Source organism: Leucoraja erinacea, chromosome 13 (assembly GCF_028641065.1).
Source record: "Leucoraja erinacea ecotype New England chromosome 13, Leri_hhj_1, whole genome shotgun sequence".
NCBI lineage: Eukaryota > Metazoa > Chordata > Chondrichthyes > Rajiformes > Rajidae > Leucoraja > Leucoraja erinaceus.
Genome location: NC_073389.1, coordinates 39089978 through 39109939, shown reverse-complemented (window position 1 = coordinate 39109939; position 19962 = coordinate 39089978). Strand labels below are relative to the sequence as shown.

General features: G+C 38.7%; 1 protein-coding gene across 1 annotated transcript; it reads left to right on the top strand.

Moving 5' to 3' along the window:
* The first annotated feature begins 1956 nt into the window (after positions 1-1956).
* LOC129702898 (PEST proteolytic signal-containing nuclear protein-like) lies at positions 1957-18863 on the top strand. Its single transcript, XM_055644977.1, has 5 exons — positions 1957-2109; positions 9525-9763; positions 12784-12858; positions 14053-14108; positions 14742-18863. Exons 1-5 carry the CDS (start codon positions 2064-2066, stop codon positions 14863-14865), a joined length of 540 nt encoding a protein of 179 aa, XP_055500952.1. The 5' UTR covers positions 1957-2063; the 3' UTR covers positions 14866-18863.
* The last annotated feature ends 1099 nt before the right edge of the window (positions 18864-19962 follow it).

Sequence of the window (19962 nt, the reverse complement as noted above, 5' to 3'; positions counted from 1 at the left end):
CATGCTGACCCCATCCTTCACTCTGGCAATGGAGGAGGCCCAGTACAGAAAGGTACAGAATACAGATGGGACCAGAAAGGGGATGAAATGGTTGACAATTGAGATTTACGTTTGGTCTTGCCGATGCACCTGGCCTTAAACCTCCTCCCTCAACTCCAGGGACCAAACAGTTCTTTCAGGTTAGACATACATTCACATGTACCTCTTCTAACCACATTTACTGCATCCTGTGTTCCTGATGTGGGTCCAGTACATTGGCAAGACCAACTGGACACTTGCCGACTTTTGCTGAGCACATTGGCCTAGGCGGACCAAGCGTACGAGATCTTCCAGTTGCCAACCATTTCAAATCGCCTTCCCATACTGACCTTTCTGTCCTGGGCCTCCATTGCCAGAGTAAAGCCACGTGCAAATTGGAGGAATAGCACCTCATATTTAGCTTGGTTAGCATCCAACCCAGCAGTATGAGCATTGAATTTTCTCATTTAAAATAAATATACTCTCCCTCCCCTAGTCATTTTACTTGTTTCACAGTTCTCCACATTGTTTCTGTCTTGAGAACACACTTTTTCTAGACAATAATGGGCCTACCCTGAATGGTCCTGTTGTCTCCTATAGAGTAGGAGACACACCTACAGAGTAAGGACAGGGCCAATTGCGAGGGGGAAGTGAATACGGAGGTCAAAGTACTGTATATGAATGCTCAAAGTATAAGGAATAAAGTGAACGAGCTTGAAGCTCAGTTAGAAACTGGCAAGTATGATGTTGTGGGAATTACTGAGACATGGCTGCAAGAGGGCCAGGACTGGGAACGAAATATTCAAGGGTATACCTCCTATCGAAAAGACAGACAGGTGGGAAGAGGGGGTGGGGTTGCCCTGTTGGTGAGGAATGAAATTCAGTCCCTTGCAAGGGGTGACATTGAAACAGGAGATGTGGAGTCAGTATGGATAGAACTAAGGAATTGTAAGGGTAAAAATACCCTAATGGGACTAATCTATAGGCCCCCAAACAGTAGCCTGGACATAGGGCGCAAGTTGAATCAGGAGTTAAAATTGGCATGTAGCAAAAGTAATGCTGTGGTTGTTATGGGAGATTTCAACATGCAGGCAGACTGGGAAAATCAGGTTGGTACTGCACCCCAAGAAAGGGACTTTGTAGAGTGCCTTTGTGATGGATTCTTTGAACAGCTTGTATTGGAGCCTACCAGGGAGAAGGCAATTCTGGATTTAGTGTTATGTAATGAACCGGATTTGATAAAGGACCTCGAGGTTAATGAGCCATTAGGAGGCAGTGACCATAACATGGTTAGGTTTAATCTACAATTGGAGAGGGAGAAGAGTAGATCGGAGGTGTCAGTGTTGCAGTTGAATAAAGGGGACCATGGGGCCACGAGGGAGGAGAAATTCTACAGAGATGCTGCCTGACCTGCTGAGTTACTCTTAGCACTTTATTGTCTTACTTTGTAAACCAGCATCCTCAGTTCCTTGTGTTTCCATTCTGAATGCTTACCGGTTCCCCCTCAACGTCCAGCGTTCCAAAGAAAACCATCCAAGTCTGTCCATCCTCTCCCTGTAGCCGTGTGTAAGAAGAAAATGCCTATGCTGGTTTAAACCGTAGACACAAAAAGCTGGGGTAGCTCAGCGGAAAAAAAGTCTAAAGAAGGGTCTCGACCCGAAACGTCACCTATTCCTTTTCTCCAGAGATGCTATCCCGTCCAGCCCAGTCGGGCAGCATTTCTGGAGAAAAGGAATAGGTGACGTTTCGGTTCCAGATTTAAAAAAAGCCTCCTACTTTTTGTGTCTATCTTCTCTCCCTGTAGCTAGTACCCTCTAACCCAAGCATCACACATGCAATATAGTAGATTGTGCTGGAATTGCTGAATTCGACCAGCAACATTTGCGCAAGGAATTAGAAATGGAGGGTATTTCAATCAAATATGATAGAGTATCTTTGCTTTCAATGGCCCGCCGTCAGCAGCACACCTACAATGACATGGCGCCAGGAAGTGACATCTGCACCCGCTCCCCAATGCGCTGCAGGCGGTTTTAAGTTGATTGAAAATGGCGGAGCAAACGAGTTTGGAGCAGGAGAAGCTACAAGATGAAGGTGCCGGTTCCTAATCTTTTACCACACAGAGCGCGGCAGGATGTACTATACTACACATATACATACACTACCGCGTTAGCGAAGGAAAGAAAATCGTTTACAAAGCCCTTAACGTTCGATGGAGGCGCTCTGCAGCCGGTGCGGGAGGGCGAGCAGACGGGCCTCGAGCGGGCTCAGGGGCTAAAACTGTTTCACGCAAGAACAAACTCGTCTTATTTGTAATGTTGGCTTAAAAAAAACCTCATCTTTCAATTTAATGAATCATTTAATGGGGTTATGTTTAGGAGAGCAATTCTGTTAACGTTAGCAGGCCTCTGCTATCTGCGAACTTTAGATCCTCAATGATTGGGCTTTGAATCAAACTACCCCGAAATGACCGAATTCAGGGACCGATTCATGCCTTGTCAATAATATCCAGATCTATTATTAAATTAAATCCATCAAACCAAGATGTTGGGGTTCGAGTGAAAATTTATCGAGCCCAAGAAATTTAATTAAAGACCAGCATTTAGATTTTATTTAAATATTTGGTGCTTGATATCATTTCTGCTGCACACCCAATGGCAGGCCTGATGTCTATTCTAGATTTTTTTGCAAAAGAAATGCAGCAACTGACAACTACCATTACTTTTAGTGTGATGTAAAGTGCAACCCTCTGACTATATGCTAACGAATGTTTAATTGTAATTCAAGTTATTAATTTAAAAATATTCAATAATTTCAGCCATGATCTTAATCAGGCAACGCTCAAAGAGCCATAACACGTTCTAATCTGATTTTCCTACTTAATGTCTCGATTTGAAATTGTTTTTTTCCTTTTTTTATTTTATTTGATTTGGTTCTGATTCGTATTAAACTGCTTTGTTGAATAGAAACATCTTAATTATTTAATCGTTATGAAAGTATATCCTAGTTTTCTTATTATAGTAATTTTGTAGATAGCATAATCCTGGTCATTCTAAAATTGTTAATGAACAAATTAACTTCTCACCAAATAAAACATTTAATTTTTTTAAATCTTGCTCTAAACATTGTGAGATAAGAAATAGGAATAGGAAGATGCCATTTGGCCTCTTGATTTTGCACGGCCATTCAACAAGATTTCAGCTAGTTTTTTTCTCATGGGTATTTTTAAGTTCTATCCCCCACCATCTCTTGAATCCTTTAATATACAGATATTCTGACTTTTGAATGTAATAAACTCATTTCACAGAGAGAAAATTCCAAAGATTTGTCACTGTCTGGTGAAGACATTTCTCAGTTAAATCCAAAATGGCCACATGTACTCCCTAATACAGTACTGAATCCCTAATTCTAGTGACCTCAGTCGTGGAAAATGTTCTCCGTGCATCTACCCGCTTAAGGACTCCCTTAAGAATTTGGTATGTTTCAATGAGGTTACTTCTCATTCTTCTAATCTCTAAAGATGAATGGAAAGCAAATTGGCTCCATGGAAGGAAGCAGAGGGTAATGGTGGAAGGTTGCTTCCCAGACTGGATGCCTGTGACTAGTGGTATGCCTCAGGGTTCTGTGCTGGGCCCGTTACTGTTTGTCATCTACATCAATGATTTGGATGAGAACATACAGGGAAAAATTAGCAAGTTTGCTGATGAATGAAAAGTTAGTGGTTTTGCAGATAGTGAAGATGGTTATGAACAATTGCAGCAGGATCTGGATCGATTGGCCAAGTGGGCGGAGGAATGGTTGATGGAATTTAATACAAAGAAGTTATGCATTTTGGGACATCGAACAAGGGCAGGACCTACATAGTAAATGGTAGGCCTCTGGGTAGTGTAGAGTGGAGGGATCTAGGAGTACAGATGCATGGTTCCTCGAAGGTCGAGTCGCAGGTAGATAAGGTGGTCAAAAAGGCTATTGGCACTTTGGCCATCAGTCCGAGTATTGAGTATAGAAGTTGGGAGGTCATGTTGCAGTTGTATAAGACGTTGGTGAGACCGCATTTAGAATATTGTGTTCAGTTCTGGGCACCATGTTATAGGAAAGATATTGTCCTTGAAAGGGTTCAGAAAAGATTTATGAGGATGTTGCCAGGACTAGAGTGTGTGAGCTATAGGGAGAGGTTGATTAGGCTGGGTCTCTATTCCATGGAGCACAGGAGGATGAGGGGAGATTTTGTAGAGGTATATAAAATCATGAGAGGAATAGATCGGGTAGATGTACAGAGTCTTTTGCCCAGAGTAGGAATCGGGAACCAGAGGACATAGGTTCACAGTGAAGGGAAAAAAATTTAGTAGGAATATGAGGGGTGACTTTTTCCACACAAAGGGTGGTGGGTGTATGGAACAAGCTGCCAGAGGAGGTAGTTGAGGCTGGGACTATCCCATCGTCAAGAAGCAGTTAGACAGGTACATAGATTGGACAGGTTTGGAGGGATATGGACCAAGCGGAGGCAAGTGGGACTAGTGTAGCTGGAACATTGTTGGCCGGTGTGGGCGAGTTGGGCCGAAGGGCCTGTTTCTACACTGTATCACTCTGTGACTGTCTACTGGAGATCTATCGGACTCAATCCCACTTCTCATGACATTCACATGATTTGGATAAGGGGATTGAAGGCTTTGTGGCAAAGTTTGCAGATGATATGAAAATAGGTGGAGGGGCAGGTAGTGTAGAGAAAGCAGGGACTCTGCAGAAGGACTTGGACTTGTCAGAGAAGTGGCAGATGGGATATAGTGTAGCAAATTGTGGAGCAATCTGTTTTGGTCGTAGGAATAAAGACAATATACTATTTTCTAAATGGGGTGAGAATCCAGAAATCAGAAGTGCAAATGGACTTGGTAGTGATGGTGCAGGATTCCCCAAACGTTAATCTGCAAGTCAAATCTGTAGTAAGGAAAGCATACTCAATGCTAGCATTTATTTCAAGAGGGCTTAGTAGGTTAACCTATGATGTGTTTTTGTCAGCATTGGGCCTGTACTCGCTGGAGTTTAGAACAATGAGGAGGAACCTAGTTGAAACATACTGAATAGTGAAAGGCATGGATGTGGAGAGGATGTTTCCATTTGTGGGAGAGTCTAGGACTAGAGGTCATAGCCTCAGAATTAAAGGATATTCATTTAGGGAGGAAATTAGAAATTTATTTTGTCAAAGGGTGGTGAATCTGGGGTTCTTTGCCACAGATGGCAATGGAGGCCAATTCAGTGGATATTTTTAAGGCAGAGATAGATTCTTGATTAGTACAGGTATCAGAGGATATGGGGAGAACGGTTAGGAGGGAGAGATTGATGAGCCAGGATTGAATGGCAGAGTAGACTCGATGGGCCAAATAGACTAATTCTACTGCTTTTTTTGTGACCTTATGACAGACCTGGCATGCCAAGAACCAGTCGGCTGAACCTTTGCTGCACTTTCCCTAAAGCAAATACATTACTTTTTTTTTAAGGCGAGGAGACCAAAATTGTATCGGTATTCCAGGTCTAGTTTCATCAGGCCTTGTATAACTAGGATTTCAGTACAAGAATGTTGCCTTTATTGTTGTACTGAAAACATCTTGCAGTAAAGGTCAATATAGAATTTGCCTTCCTAATTGCCTGCTCCAGCTACACGTTTGCTCACAATTTCTTATGTACAAGGCCACCCGAGTCCCTTTGAAATAAATTTTCCCAATCTCTCAATTTAAAAAAAGACTCCACATTTCTGCTATTTTCTATCAAAGTGTAATCTTATATTTTTCCACAGGACTTAACCTGCTATGCTTTGCCTGCTCAGCTTGTCTATAATTCCATGAAGTCTGTTTGCACTCTCACCATTCATATCCCATTTTTTGCCTCTACCACAATGAACCAAATTTCCATGCACTAGTTTACCAATCTTCTGTGTGTAACTTTAAGCTCCTGAAAATCTAAATATCTTATCCTCTGGTACACTCTCATATACTTTATCAATACAGTGCATTCAGAAAGCATTCAGACCCCTTCACTTTTTCCACATTATGTTATGTTACAGCCTTATTTTAAAATTAATTAAATTATTTTATTTATCAACTATCTACACGCAATACGCCATAATAAAACAGCAAAAACAGGTGTTTAGAAAATTTAAGTAATTAAAAAGAAATAACTGAAATCTTACGTTTACATAAGTATTCAGACCCTTTACTCAGTACTTTGTTGAGGCACCTTTGGCAGCGATTACAGCCTCGGGTCTTCTTAGGTATGACACTACAAGCTTGGCAAACCTGTATTTGGGTAATTTCTCCCATTCTTCTCTGCAGATCCTCTCAAGCTCTGTCAGGTTGGATGGGGAGCGTCGTTGCACAGCTATTTTCAGCTCACGCCAGAGATGTTCGATCGGGTTCAAGTCCGGGCTCTGGCTGGGCCACTCAAGGACATTCACAGACTTGTTACAAAGCCACTCCTGCGTTGTCTTGGCTGTGTGCTTGGGGTCCTTATCCTGTTGGAAGGTGTACCTCCATCCCAGTCGGAGGTCCAGAACGCTCTGGAGCAGGTATTCATCAAGGATCTCTCTGTACTTTGCTCCGTTCATCTTTCCCTCGTTCCTGACTAGTCTCCCGGTTCCTGCTGCTGAAAAATATCCCCACCATATGATGCTGCCACCACCATGCTTCACCGTAGGTATGGTATTGGCCAGGTGATGAATGGTGCGTGGTTTCCTCCAGACGTGACACTTGGCATTCAGGCCAGAGAGTTGAATCTTAGTTTCATCAGACCAGAGAATCTTGTTTCTCATGGTCTGAGAGTCCTTTAGGTGCTTGTTGCCAAACTCCAAGCGGGCTCTCATGTGCCTTTTACTGAGGAGTGGCTTCCATCTGGCCACTCTTACCATAAAGGCCTGATTGGTGGAGTGCTGCAGATATAGTTCTCCTTCTGGAACGTTCTCCCATCTCCCCAGAGGAACTCTGTCAGAGTGACCATCTGATTCTTGGCCACCTCCCTGACCAAGGTCCTTCTCCCCTGATTGCTCAGACGGCCAGCTCTATGAAGAGTCCTGGTGGTTCCAAAGTTCTTCCATTTAAGAATGACAGAGGCCACTGTGCTCTTCAGGACCTGCAATGCTGCAGAAATTGTTTTATACCCTTCCCTAGATCTGTTTCTTGACCCAATCCTGTCTCGGAGGTCTACGGACAATTCCTTCGTCTTCATGGCTTGTTTTTTGCTCTGACATGCACTGTCAACTGTGGGACCTTATATAGAGAGTTATGTGCCTTTCCAAATCATGTCCAATCAATTTAATTTACCACTCGTGGACTCCAATCAAGTTGTAGAAACATCTTAAGGATAATCAATGGAAACAGGATGAACCTAAGCTCAATTTTGAGTGTCATAGCAAAGGGTCTGAATACTTGTAAATGTGATATTTCAGTTATTTTTAGATATTTTGCAAAAAATTCTAAACGCCTATTTCCTCTTCATTCTGTGGTATTGTGTGTAGATTGATGATAAAAAAAATGAATTTAATCAATTATAAAATAAGGCTGTAACAAAATGTGGAAAAAGTGACATGGTCTGAATACTTTCTGTATGCACTGTACATCTCAATGAACTCCAGTAAATTAGTCAGATATAATTTCACTTTCTAATTTCTCCATGTTGACTTTGCTTATTTGTGTTGATATTTTCTAAGTGCCTTCCCATAATGTCCTTTATTGTATATTCCAACAATTTCCAACCACTGAAATCACGCTTATAATTTGTTTCCACTCTCCTTTTTTTAAATGATAGTCACATTTGCCACCCTCCTATCTGCAGGAGTCAAATTCAATTAAAATTTTCAAGATAATAACCAGAGCAACTTTCATTTCTATAGTCAGTTCTTTCAATACTGAGATGCAGATCATTAGTTCCTTTGGATTTGGCTTATTAACTTGTCCAGTAGTTTTTTTCAATTGGTACCATTTTTTAAATCTATATTCACTGCATGCATAGGTGATTTCAGGTTTAGGCATCACAAAAAATCCAGTAGGACCAAATCAGTACTAGTGTTTGAACTATAGCCTAGTATTATTAAGCAATCTTGGTGTTGCTTTGTTATATTCAATTTTAGTACAATGTGCTTGAGAAAATTGCAATGTTCACTTCACAGAAACAAATAGTTGGGCATTTAAGATATTTGCAAACTAGTAACTTTTTTATCAGGACTGCTGATTCATACTTCCAGTTCTGTTTAATGGTAGTTGCACATAGTTGCTACCTGGTCTGAATAATTTTAGCATTTAATGTTGCTCTCTTAGATGTCCGACATTCGTTAGTTTGGATTTGCTGTGGTATATTTTTGTTGTGCAAATTTAAAGTTATTTTTCAAATAAAGCATAGATTATATTCTGTTTAAAACTGTGTCAGTAATCTGTTGTGGAAGTCACAATTTTCTTAAATGACATACAATTTTTTATTTAAGTCTTATACTATTAGTCTTGCAGAAATAAATTAAGCATGAATGGAGAGTGCTGGGGATTAGAGTCAAAATGTTTTTTTTGTATTGTGCATGCTATGTGTCCAATGTTGTATCCATTGCTGGCTGCTAATTAACACACCAAAGAAAATGATGCTTGCTAGGCTCTTGGTTGTTTTGTTGAGAAACAGGGTATTTAATATCAAACATATGACATTGGGGCAAATAAAAGTAAGGCCCTTAGTTGGTGCATCTATTACAAGCATTTGAATTTGAAAAATATTTCTGCAAAATAAGGAAGAATTTGTTTTAAACTAGAAAGTTCAAATTAAATTGAAAGTAATCGCCTTTTAAAACAAAATTTTATATTATATTATAGTAAATTGACATATGTAAAGCTACTGAATCTTACGTTTTTGACATTTACTATTTTGAATTTTGTCTCTAGAATTAGCATTAGCTAAATCAGATTTCAGTTGATTGTTGGAGATTTGAAAAATTGTCTTATTTTAAATTTAATATCACTGGAACACGTGTATTCTGTTGGACAATGGAAAAATAAGGATCAAAGTGTAGAAAATTTAAATCTCTGGAACTATTCTGGCATTGCATTTGGTTGCCAGTTATTTTAGGATGTTGCAATTGTGGCCATAAGTGGTTTTGGGATGTTGCAATTGTGACCATACCATGGTTTGAAATGTAACAACAAAAAATCTACAATTTGAACAGTACTTGGTGAAAGTATGCTCACTGTGGACCTTTTGGTCTACTAGAATCTGTACTGTTTTGGTCCTGTGAATTTTTTCTGGGGTCCAAGAAACAGGAGCACTGGATTAATCCTGCCCTGAAACTGAAATTTATAGTCTATCCATCTATGAAATGGTTTCTCAGAGCCTGCATCTATTATATCTGACAAACAGTGGAAGAGACTACTGGTTCAGTCAGGGCACAGCCGCGGAAGCTCCTTAAATACTTATTGAGGTTGCTGCAGTCGTCAAAGTGCTCGATAAAAGTATCTCATCTTGGTAAGTTGTTTCGACTCCACCAGGACCAGAAGAGAAGGCAGAGAAAACTGTGAAAACTAAGACTGTTTCTTCCAGTAATGAAGGAGAAAGTTCAAGTCGAAATGCAGAGAAAAGAGCAGCTGATGAGAAAGATCAAGATGATTCAGCTGCTGGGGATGCAAACAACAAACCCACTCCTGCAAAAGTGTCAAAAATTGGATTTTCGATCGGTAGTATGAATTTAAAGAAGCCAACCCCAATATCCATCAAATTGGGAGCAAATGTAAGTGATTTTATTTTTGTTTTTAATGTGTGGGGAAGATAGCTAATGATAATGGATTCATTGAATTTATTTAAATTAAGTAAATTGGGTGGCACCTTTGAAACATGGGATATGCCTTGCCAAAAGTTCAGAAGCAAATGGAACATAAACTGAAATCTGTATAACTCTGTTAGAAGAATACTACTTTAGAATGTGAATTAGAATAACACTTTAACATTAGAATAATGTTAAAATTATATTAACAGATTGTATTGAGGACAAAAAAATTATTATATTTTGATATTCTAATATTCTTCTAATTTAATGGAATTAATCAAAGGCATGTGAGCAGTGCAGAATTAAAAAATGTTAATGTTCAAAGTATTCTTAGAATAGTCGCGTTGGCTTTGGAATATAGTCATCTCCAGAATGTTTGTTAATGCTTTTAAGTAAAGCTTCACCAGTGCAGTTCCTGGATGTTAAACAATTCATAGTTTAAAAGGTAATTCTAGTAATGAAGGTAAAGTTTAGAAATGGCAAAAATGGGTAAGCAGTTAAATCAGGATAAAACATTATAATGTTTTAATAACATTATAATAATAACTGATCATGATTCTGAGGCTGAAATGAACCTGTAATTTTTTAATAACTTTTAGCAGGATTACGGAGTTGAATATATGTGAATATTTTTTGACTATTTTGTTATCATTTGCACAATGTTGTACTTGATATTCTTACAAAGTATGAAAACATGAGTTTGTATTTAAATCAGATTTTTGGTAGATTTAAGGTTGCAAACAGTATAAAGTTTTGACATTATAACTTTGCTAATTAAATAACAGAATAAGAATATTCTGACTGGTTTGAAAGTTCTTTCGGCATAAATGTATGATTTGTCCCTCATTAGTAGAATTCTTCATTGTTAGATTGTTAGTGTCGTATTTGTTGTTGTGGATAGGGTGGAAATTTTCAATTTTCTTTTTTAAACGGCTGATTTTAGATGACTACCCTATGGCTTTGGACTACCACTCTATTAGTTCCTAAAAATATCAAAGAATTCCACCACAAGTTTGCCTAATGCCTGTTTATAATTTAACTCTTGAAGTTCCTATTATCATTCTCATAAAGTTATTCTGCATTTCTCGAAGGCCATTATGTTCTTCCAAAATATTGTCTGTACTCTTTTTAAAGTGGTCCAACCAGGACTTAATTAATATAGCTGTAACATAACTTTTACTTCATTGTATTCTGATTTACCAGATATTAAATCTATTTTCCAATGTTTCTTTTCACCATTAGCAAGTACATTGTTCAGCCCTCTCTGTGGCTCCATAGCCACAGAGAGGGCTTCATAGACAAAGGATATTATGTTTAACCAGAGATAGGTCTCAACTTGATTTTTGTGTTTAATGTGGTGTCATAAGGCTCGGTGCTGGGACCCCAGTTATTTACAATACATATTAATGAATTAGACAAAGGAATTAAATGTTACATCTCCAAGTTTGCGGATGACACAATGTTGGGTGACAGGGTGAGCTGCAAGGTGGAGGCTATCAGGCTGCAGGGTGACTTGGATAGGTTGGGTGAGTGGGCAGATGCAGTATAATGTGGATAAATGAGGTTATCCACTTTGGTGGCAAGAACAAGAAGGCAGATTATTATCTGAATTGTGTCAGTTAAGGAAAAGGGGAGGTGCAACGAGACTTGGGTGTCCTTCTACATCAGTCAATGAAAGTAAACATGCAGGTACAGCTGGCAGAGAAGAAAGCAAATTAGGCTGTGGGCCGAGGAGCTTTTTCCTTCAGGTTCGTGACCCAACTCATGGAACTACCTGCATTTTTAACATATTGTGTAAAAATATATAAATCTTACCTGAAACTCGTCAAGAACAAAACCTGCACATTTTGATTAAATATGACAAAAACTTCCAATTTCCTGGTAGTAATTGTCCAATCAACGCACGTTTGACATTGAGGTCGGACGCAAATTGAGCAATCCCGTGCCGGCCGGCCGGTGTTGCAGCGAACGAGCGGGCGGACTGACGGAGCCGGCGCTATGGGGGTGCTGAAGGCATCCCGGTCGGTCTGCAAGGCGGTGCTACTCCCCACCATCATAATCACGACGATCCAGAAGGGCATGCTGGCCGAGGTGGATGAGCTGCGGGGCCACACGTACGGACCCCGCAGCTGGTCCCAAAGCAGCTCCAGCTCCAGCCGTGGGCAGCTCTGGAAGGGGGGGTGAGTTAGGGTTATTATAGGGTTAGGCATTTTCCTCTCAGTGGAAGAAGCTTTAGTCTTCCCCCAGCCTGGCACTGCCCCAGTCCCACTGTGGCCATGACCCCCACTCTGCACACTGGCAGTCAGTGGGGTTCAGTAAATGGGGGAACCCACAGGATCTGCCCTCACCCATTAATTTCTACATGGTGAAACCAAAATGTATAAAAATACCTTTAATAAAATCTTACTATGTGCACTTTAACCACATGTGATTTTTTTTTCTATTACAAATCTGAAATTGTGGAGTACAGAGGCAAATAAATAAATGATGGGTCTTTGTCCCAAACATTATGGAGGGCACTGTAACTGAGGGCTAATGGAATCAAGAGATATGGGGAGAAAGCAGGAACAGGGTACTGATTTGGATGATCAGCCATGATCATATTGAATGTCAGTGCTGGTTCGAAGGGCCGAATGGCCTACTCCTGCACTTATTTTCTATGTTTTTTAAAAATTCCATATCTTGTGAATAATGCCAGGATCTTAGAGAGCATGCAAAAGGACTTTATTCAATTGGTGTCTGGATGATAGATTATGATCGGGAGTGACTGAGCTAGGTCACTCTCTTTGGAAGAGGGAAACTTCATTTGTCCAAAAACTTGAAGTGTTCAAAATTATTTACAGATTTGATTAATAAGGAGAAACGGCTTCCAATGGTAAAGAAGCCAGTAACCAGAAGTTACCATAGTTTCAATATTATGTGTCCGACTTCTATAAAAGCTAAATGCTAGCATTAATTCATGTTAATTCTATTAATGTCCCCAGAAACCAAAAGAAAATCCACCTGTCTTGGCTCCAAAGAAGCCTTCAGTTGCTGCAGTCTTCAATGAAGATGATGATGTAAGTTTAAGTGATGTAAAATTCCCAATGTATGCTTTGAATATACTCAACAACTGAATCTCCACAGCCCTCCTGGCTAGAATGGTCTACGCTTTATCATGGAGAGTGACAATGAAAACATAAGAAACACATTATTTGGTTGACAAGGTGGAAGCTTGTAAACTCACTTTTTAAAAAATGTCTGTTTTAATGTGAACATTTTTATACTATTCCACCTCCCTCTACCAAATAATGTAATTTGTAGAGTGATCAATCCTGTACACAATGTAGTGCATACAATCTTAACAGTGGTCTATATGTGGAGCAAAACATTAATACCCTTTTATTTAATTACTCTTGCAATAAAGATCAGCATCTCTTTAACTTCCCACTTGCATGCCGCATTTGCCAGAGTATACAAGCCCAGCTACTCCATTTTATCAACATATGACAGTCCCGCCATCCCGGGAATTAACCTTGTGAACCTACGCTGCACAATTCATTACTAAGTGGATTTCCCAAATGACCAGTAAAGTTGTTTTTTTTGTTGTTATATATATATATACACTTTCCAGCATTTTCATGAAAATATTTCATATCAGCTCAAACCTTTTGTTTTCATTGAGTCAAAGCTAATTGGTCAATTGGCATACTAAGCAGAATCGATTTCTTACAGGGTCTGATTAGTTTTTAAATAGTGTGCCTCAATAAATCATTGCTGTAGGAATCCTGCAAGAGTGCAGCATTTCACTTGGATCATTTTATAAGATCAGAAGGTTTGTGTCAATAAAACTCAATTCTTGCATCTTTATAAAATTTACAGATTGACTTAATAGCAGAACACACAGGAACAGGCCTTTCAGCCCATGATGTTTGTGCCGAACATGCTGTCTATTTTTCTCCATTCTTTACATATTCATGTACCTATCTAAAAGCCTTTTAAATGTCACTATCATATTTGCTTCTTCCATCACCCTGGCCGAGCATTCTAGGCACCTACCACTGTAAAGAAACAAGCCCCACACATCCCTTTTAAGCTGTGCCCATTAGTAATGGACATTTTCACCTTGTGGGAGAAAAAGTTCTGACTGTCTACCTCATCTATGCCTCTCTTAATCAGGTCTGCACTTGACCTCTGATGCTCCTGGCAATCCGGGTAAGAAACTTAACATTTGTAAAGAAGATTATTTAATGGACTTATTTTCATGCTTCCAGAGTGAACCAGAAGAAATGCCCCCAGAAGCAAAAATGCGCATGAAGAACATGGGAAGGTAGGGTTTAGAAATGTCATTTTTTATAATTCAATCCTTGATGTTACATCATGTTACACATTGTTGTCTATCAGTTTGATATTGCTAAGAAGCTGTCTTAAGGGGTTTTAGTTGTTGGGGTTTTTCTTGCATTGAGATAAATTAAGATATTCTCTAAATTACCGAATCAAAGAGGTGAACTGTGAAAGATTATAAATGATTATGGTTCAAGCATCTTGAATATTAAAAATCAAAGCATCAGATGTTTTTTTTTAGAAAGGAATTAGGTTTTACTTTCCAGCAGAATTTGGGAATGATTGCCTGAGCCTTGTGTCTCAGCACTGTGTGACTGCACCACTTGCTGCAGTCCTCAATAACAGCCATCCCTAGGGGCTTGCACATTGCCTTGATGATTCGCCCTACATAGATCTATACTGTTTTCAATAGAGGGAGTGCCGGTGGAGAACTCAACTCTCAACAACGTGGGGGTGGGGTGGGGGGTGGTATTCAACTTACAATCCTTGCATTTTTTAAAATAATGTTGGTGTTCGTTTGGCATGATTTAAAGTAGGAAACTTAGCATGGTTCTTTTAAAGTGATCCATTATAAACTACTAAGTTGGTCCATTTGGTTATTTGTATCCTCTCTGTACAGGGAAACACCAACATCAGCAGGACCAAATTCTTTCAACAAAGGAAAACAAGGGTTTTCTGACAACCAGAGGTTATGGGAACGGAAAATGAAGAGTCAGCTACGGAATTTTGGAGATGATGACTAAATGACCAGAATTAAATAAAATGGAGAGATGGAATAGAAATTTAGGGATTAACAAATGTTCAAAACCCTTCAGATTGCTTAAAAATGGAAACCATTCAATGATGGGTGTATAATGTACACTTAAAAAGTTTTCACTATAAATTGTAATGAGTGCAATGTGTTTAGTAAACATTGATACAAGCGGCAGAATATTCTGACAGAAGTTGACATTTAGATTTTGTCATTTTTCATAGCTACCGTTGATTTGTTTTTAGAGTGTTACAGTGTGCTATTTGGTTTTGGAGTGCTGTAAACTAAAATATCTTTAAATCAGTACATAACAGTAGCAAGGAAGAGTTTAATTTTCACAACGTTTAAAAGTTCATGATCGTTAACTGCATAGCTCTTAAGAACAGTTTTATGCTTCATGTTTGGGAGGGACATTTTTGTTTTGAGCTGTTTTAATTGTGCAAGTATTTAAAGATGACCACTATAAGCATTTATATTTCACAATGCAACATTACTTCCCAGAGAAAGGATGCGCTAGTGATACATTACTAAATTGTGGATAAACATAAATAGGCATGAAATCATTGAGTATTGGAATGACACAGGAGAAATGTGCATATTGATGCTCCAATCTCAATCCAGATTATTATCAATAGGGGGGTCATGATTTTACATAAATGAATAACTTTGCATATGACATACCTGTTAAGAGTGTGGTGAATATAGTCATTCCTATTCCCATAAGAAATGTAGGCAGCAAAATCGCACCAAAACAATTAGCAGGGCGGTGATGTTGTGAATTAATTGCTACAATTAAAAATTAAAATTAACAATGAAATTGAATCAGTTGGCCATATCTTTGCTGAAACTTTTATTATCCTAACCATTGCATTCAAAAGTTTAGAATTGGTTGTGTTGAACAACAACGATAATAGTAAATTACAATGAAGAATAGAATTACCGATCTAGTCTACTTAGGACATTTACTATTGTTAATTCAAATCATTCAAGCCATTGGACACTCATCTTCTGAGCTCTGGCTGTTTTGCTAAGATTTGCAAATTTAGGCATTTGCTCTATTCTCTTTTTTGGTAATTTCATCTTATGGTCTGAGATCGGGCATTCCAGTTATATCTTAAGATTCGCCCTTCATAAAGCCTATCAAAAATCGATCACTGGCATGCTTTATTCAGAGATTTACTCTTCTTTCTTCCATCTCAGCTTAGTTTTTCAGTTGTATAAATCTATCAGAAATATTTAAAAAATCAAGGGAAAGTGCTGCATTATCTCAAATCTAAATGCTGTGAAATGGATTTAGTACTTGTACATAGTGGTTATGTAATTTTCCAATCCTAATATCATTAGACTGGGCCTTCAAGACTTTTGCCTAGTGAAAAAAAGCTTTCCACCTAATCTGCTACTTTTGTTTGATTGATTTTAAGTGTTTCACACTGTAATTGGCAAAAAAATAGATATCTTCCCTTTACAACCTGTATATTAGAGGCGATAGACAATTGTTTCCATTTCACACCATGTCTAGAATTCTGTAAATTTATTCATATTCATATTCTGTAAGTTTATTCATATCTCATTAATTCAAAAGCACAGCTACCTTATTTTTTATGATCTGCGACCTTGGAGACCTATAAACATTTTTGAATGTAACAGTTCTTGCTGTTAGCCATGCAATTGGTCATTTTGTCACCTTAATATAGTCTGAGATAGTGATTGTGCAGTCATTGTTGCACTGGGTAATTTGGGCACTGATACGAGATGTTGGTAGTAAAATTTTGATAGTTTGCTTCAGTATTTGTAGAAAGGCTAAGAAATTAGCAAAATATTCTTCCTCGTTATTCAGTGGCTTTAGGGTTGGCTGAATCTATTGTTGGTGTCCTCTGAAGAAGATATCGGACAAATGAGTGATACTCTCCGACCAACCTGCCATCGGGCTTGCACGTGAGGAATTGAGTCTTTAATTGATGTTGGAGATTTACAAAGGCCAAATCTTTTTGCATGAAATATTTCCTATTAACTGATGGAGCGGGAAAGGAGATTAACTTTGTTTCCCCCTCGTGACAGCCAAGTGTGCTCTACTCTCCTCGGGCAGATGTAAAACATGCATTCCTTAGTGTAATAATTTGATATGCTGCGGAAGTTTCCTTAAATTGAGTAACTTGAATACGATGGAAAATATCTTAAATTTATATATTTTCAATTGGAATTGAGAAATAATTTTGAACAAAAGCTCTCCATTATTGATATTTGCTTTAGTGGATTTCAGATGAGTATTGTCATGAACCCGTATGTGTAAATGCCAAGCCTAGAAAGGAACTGATGAAGTTGTGAAGTAGCTCACAGTTGAGACTTGAATATCCAATAGTAAGGTTGCTTAAAACCTGTGGAGGGGAAAAAATAAGGGTATAATATTAAAACCTGCCCTGTCCATGGCCAATGAAAACCTAGCCTTTTCCATATCTGGCCAAAGCAGTGCTGTGAGTATAAGTTACACATGCAGGCAAGTATAATAGACACTTATTTACACCCTCAAGGCTTGGGTTAGGTAGCCAAGCTCTACAACAAGGTGAGGAGGGGGAAAAAGATAGATTGCAAAGCCACTGTAATTTCTTATTTGCTTCCATTCATTTTTTTAACAAATTGACTGGTGTTGAAGTATCAAAGGAGGTAGAATGTGAGAGTACACTTAAATTTTATTTTGCTTTTTCAGTGGCTGTATATCAAAGCTTCTCTAATCCAATCAAGCTTGAAACAGTTCAAAAATGTCAAGCGGCATTGCTTTTTCAGTTACACCCTTTCCAAATCAGTACATCTGCTATGCACAGGGGCTTCATTACAATTTGGCTACAATTTTCATTATTGGTTTTCATCATTTACTGCAGAATGAACCGAATGCTTAAACTTAGAAGGTTGGAATTCAGTTTTATAGATCTTAACCAAACACTAAAATGATTTTTTTGTGTAACTTATCCAACTTACTATGTGTTGAGTGTTGAACCACACATCACTATCTGTGGTACTATGCTGAGCATAGATTATTTCAAAACTATCACATTGCTTTCATGGGGCTCTTTGATTTAGACAGAGAGAATAGGTGAGTTTGTAAATTAGGCTCATCTCCTTCTTCTGTCCTCCCTCTTGCCCATTGTGGAACAAAAAAAGGAAATGTAATTTTCAGTTTTTTATACAAATTGTAGCAAATCTGGTGGGGGAGGGAGGTTTATAAAAACTTCCTTTCACTGAAGAGAGGGAGTTGAAAAACATCTTCGTAATATACCTATACATTCTAAAAAGAGCTATGTTAAAAACACAATTTGCACCCTTGCATTCATAGTAAACAGTATACAGAAGTATTTTTGTACATTGTGATTCTTGATCACATTTTACTTTGATTTTCATTTTACTAGATAGCAGGCAGAATATTTTAAACTTTGCAGCAGTTAGAGAATTGAAACAATGTAAAATTAGCAATTTATTTCAAGTGAATGGTTATTTGAAGAAAGCTTTTTAAATGGCCAAAGCCTATTTAAAACGAATACTTGCTGTGGTTCATTAATCCCATTATTTGCCTTCAGTTATTTCTTCGATCACAGAAACTATTTATGATTTCTTGATTATTGGGACATCCAAGCTGCCTTTTGATATATTTTGTTGTCATTGCTGCAGCAAATGTGGTGAAATAATTGCTGACTTATCAAGATTCTCCCTGTGCGAACTGTGCCCTCCTAATGGCCAAAATAAATTCAAGAACTTCAAGCAGTAAATCACAGGTGCAGATGTAGATCCTGTGCAGGATTTAAATGTTAAAGCTTGCTGTATTTTCAGATGTTAGAATTGTTTTCCTTCATCTGGAAGCCTTTTGCTGTGTATATAAAAATGGCTTCTTGTCTGTTTACTTATGAGGTTGTTTTGTTAAAGAAATGTGATTTTTATTGTACTGAAAACGTCAAATTTTACAGGTTGGGCAGGGAAAATAAAATGCTTTCTGGATCAGTAGTTATTGTTTATTTTTTTTAAATGAAAATTATCAATGAGTTCTATGATATAATGCTAAATACGTAACATGTATGAAACATTAGCGACTGATATTGATTCAATAATATCAAGCAATTCTGTACCACCACAAAAGGAGGGCTTTGGGAAGTGCAATCCCATCTTTCCTGTTCCTCTATCATTTTACTTTGCTGCATATCTGCACCATGGGATAATTTGCAACTGACAATGAACAAACCAACATGATGCAGAATCAATTGATAACATGATGCAATGACAGCAATTAAGGTCAGGATCAAACCCAGGCCCCTGGAGCTGTGAGGCAGAGATGTGCCATCCATATCCTGCCCTATCTTTCCAAATATGGCTTTATGTGTAGAAAAACATAATCATACTTTATTAGCCAAGCATGTTTTGCAACATACGAGGAATTTGATTTGCCATAGTCATACCAATAAAAAGCAACAAGACACACAAAATACATTTTAACATAAACATCCACCACAGTGACTCCACATTCCTCACTGTGATGGAAGGCGAAAAAAAAGGTTCAATCTCTTTCTTCTTTGTCCTCGAGCCTTCCGTTGACGGGACGATCTTGGCTCCCGTAGCCGGCGGTCAGGCCCTCCGCGTCGGGGCGATCAAGCTCCCGCATCGGGGGTATCTCAGATCCCGGGTCGGGGCCGGTCAACATTGGAGCTTCCCGATATCAGACTCTACTGCAAGCTCCTCTATGGTGAAATCCACAGGGGTTGGAGTGTCAATCCCAGGCAGGGATCACAGGCTTTGATGGTAAGTCCAGGTCCCCGCGATGGGGCTCAAAGTCAGTCTCGAGCAAGGATGCCAGCTCCATGATGTTGGGCCGCAGAACGACCGGAGATACGATCCGGAAAACAATCGCATCTCCAGCAAGGTAAGAGATTGATAAAAAGTTCCCCCCCCAGCCCACATAAAACAAACCAGAGAACATTAACACATACTTTTGAAACACACTAAAAATAACAAAAAAATGCCAAAGGAACTTCTTTACTCAGAGAGTGGTAGCGGTGTGGAATAAGCTTCCAGTGGAAGTGGTGGAGGCAGGTTCATTGGTATCATTTAA

Bases quoted from the DNA above. Each gene is read 5' to 3' on its own strand.
- LOC129702898 (XM_055644977.1), top strand. From the start codon at position 2,064: ATGGCGGAGCAAACGAGTTTGGAGCAGGAGAAGCTACAAGATGAAG. The intron at 2,110-9,524 runs GTGCCGGTTCCT...CGACTCCACCAG, and splicing joins GGAGAAGCTACAAGATGAAG to GACCAGAAGAGAAGGCAGAG. The intron at 12,859-14,052 runs GTAAGTTTAAGT...TCATGCTTCCAG, and splicing joins TCTTCAATGAAGATGATGAT to AGTGAACCAGAAGAAATGCC.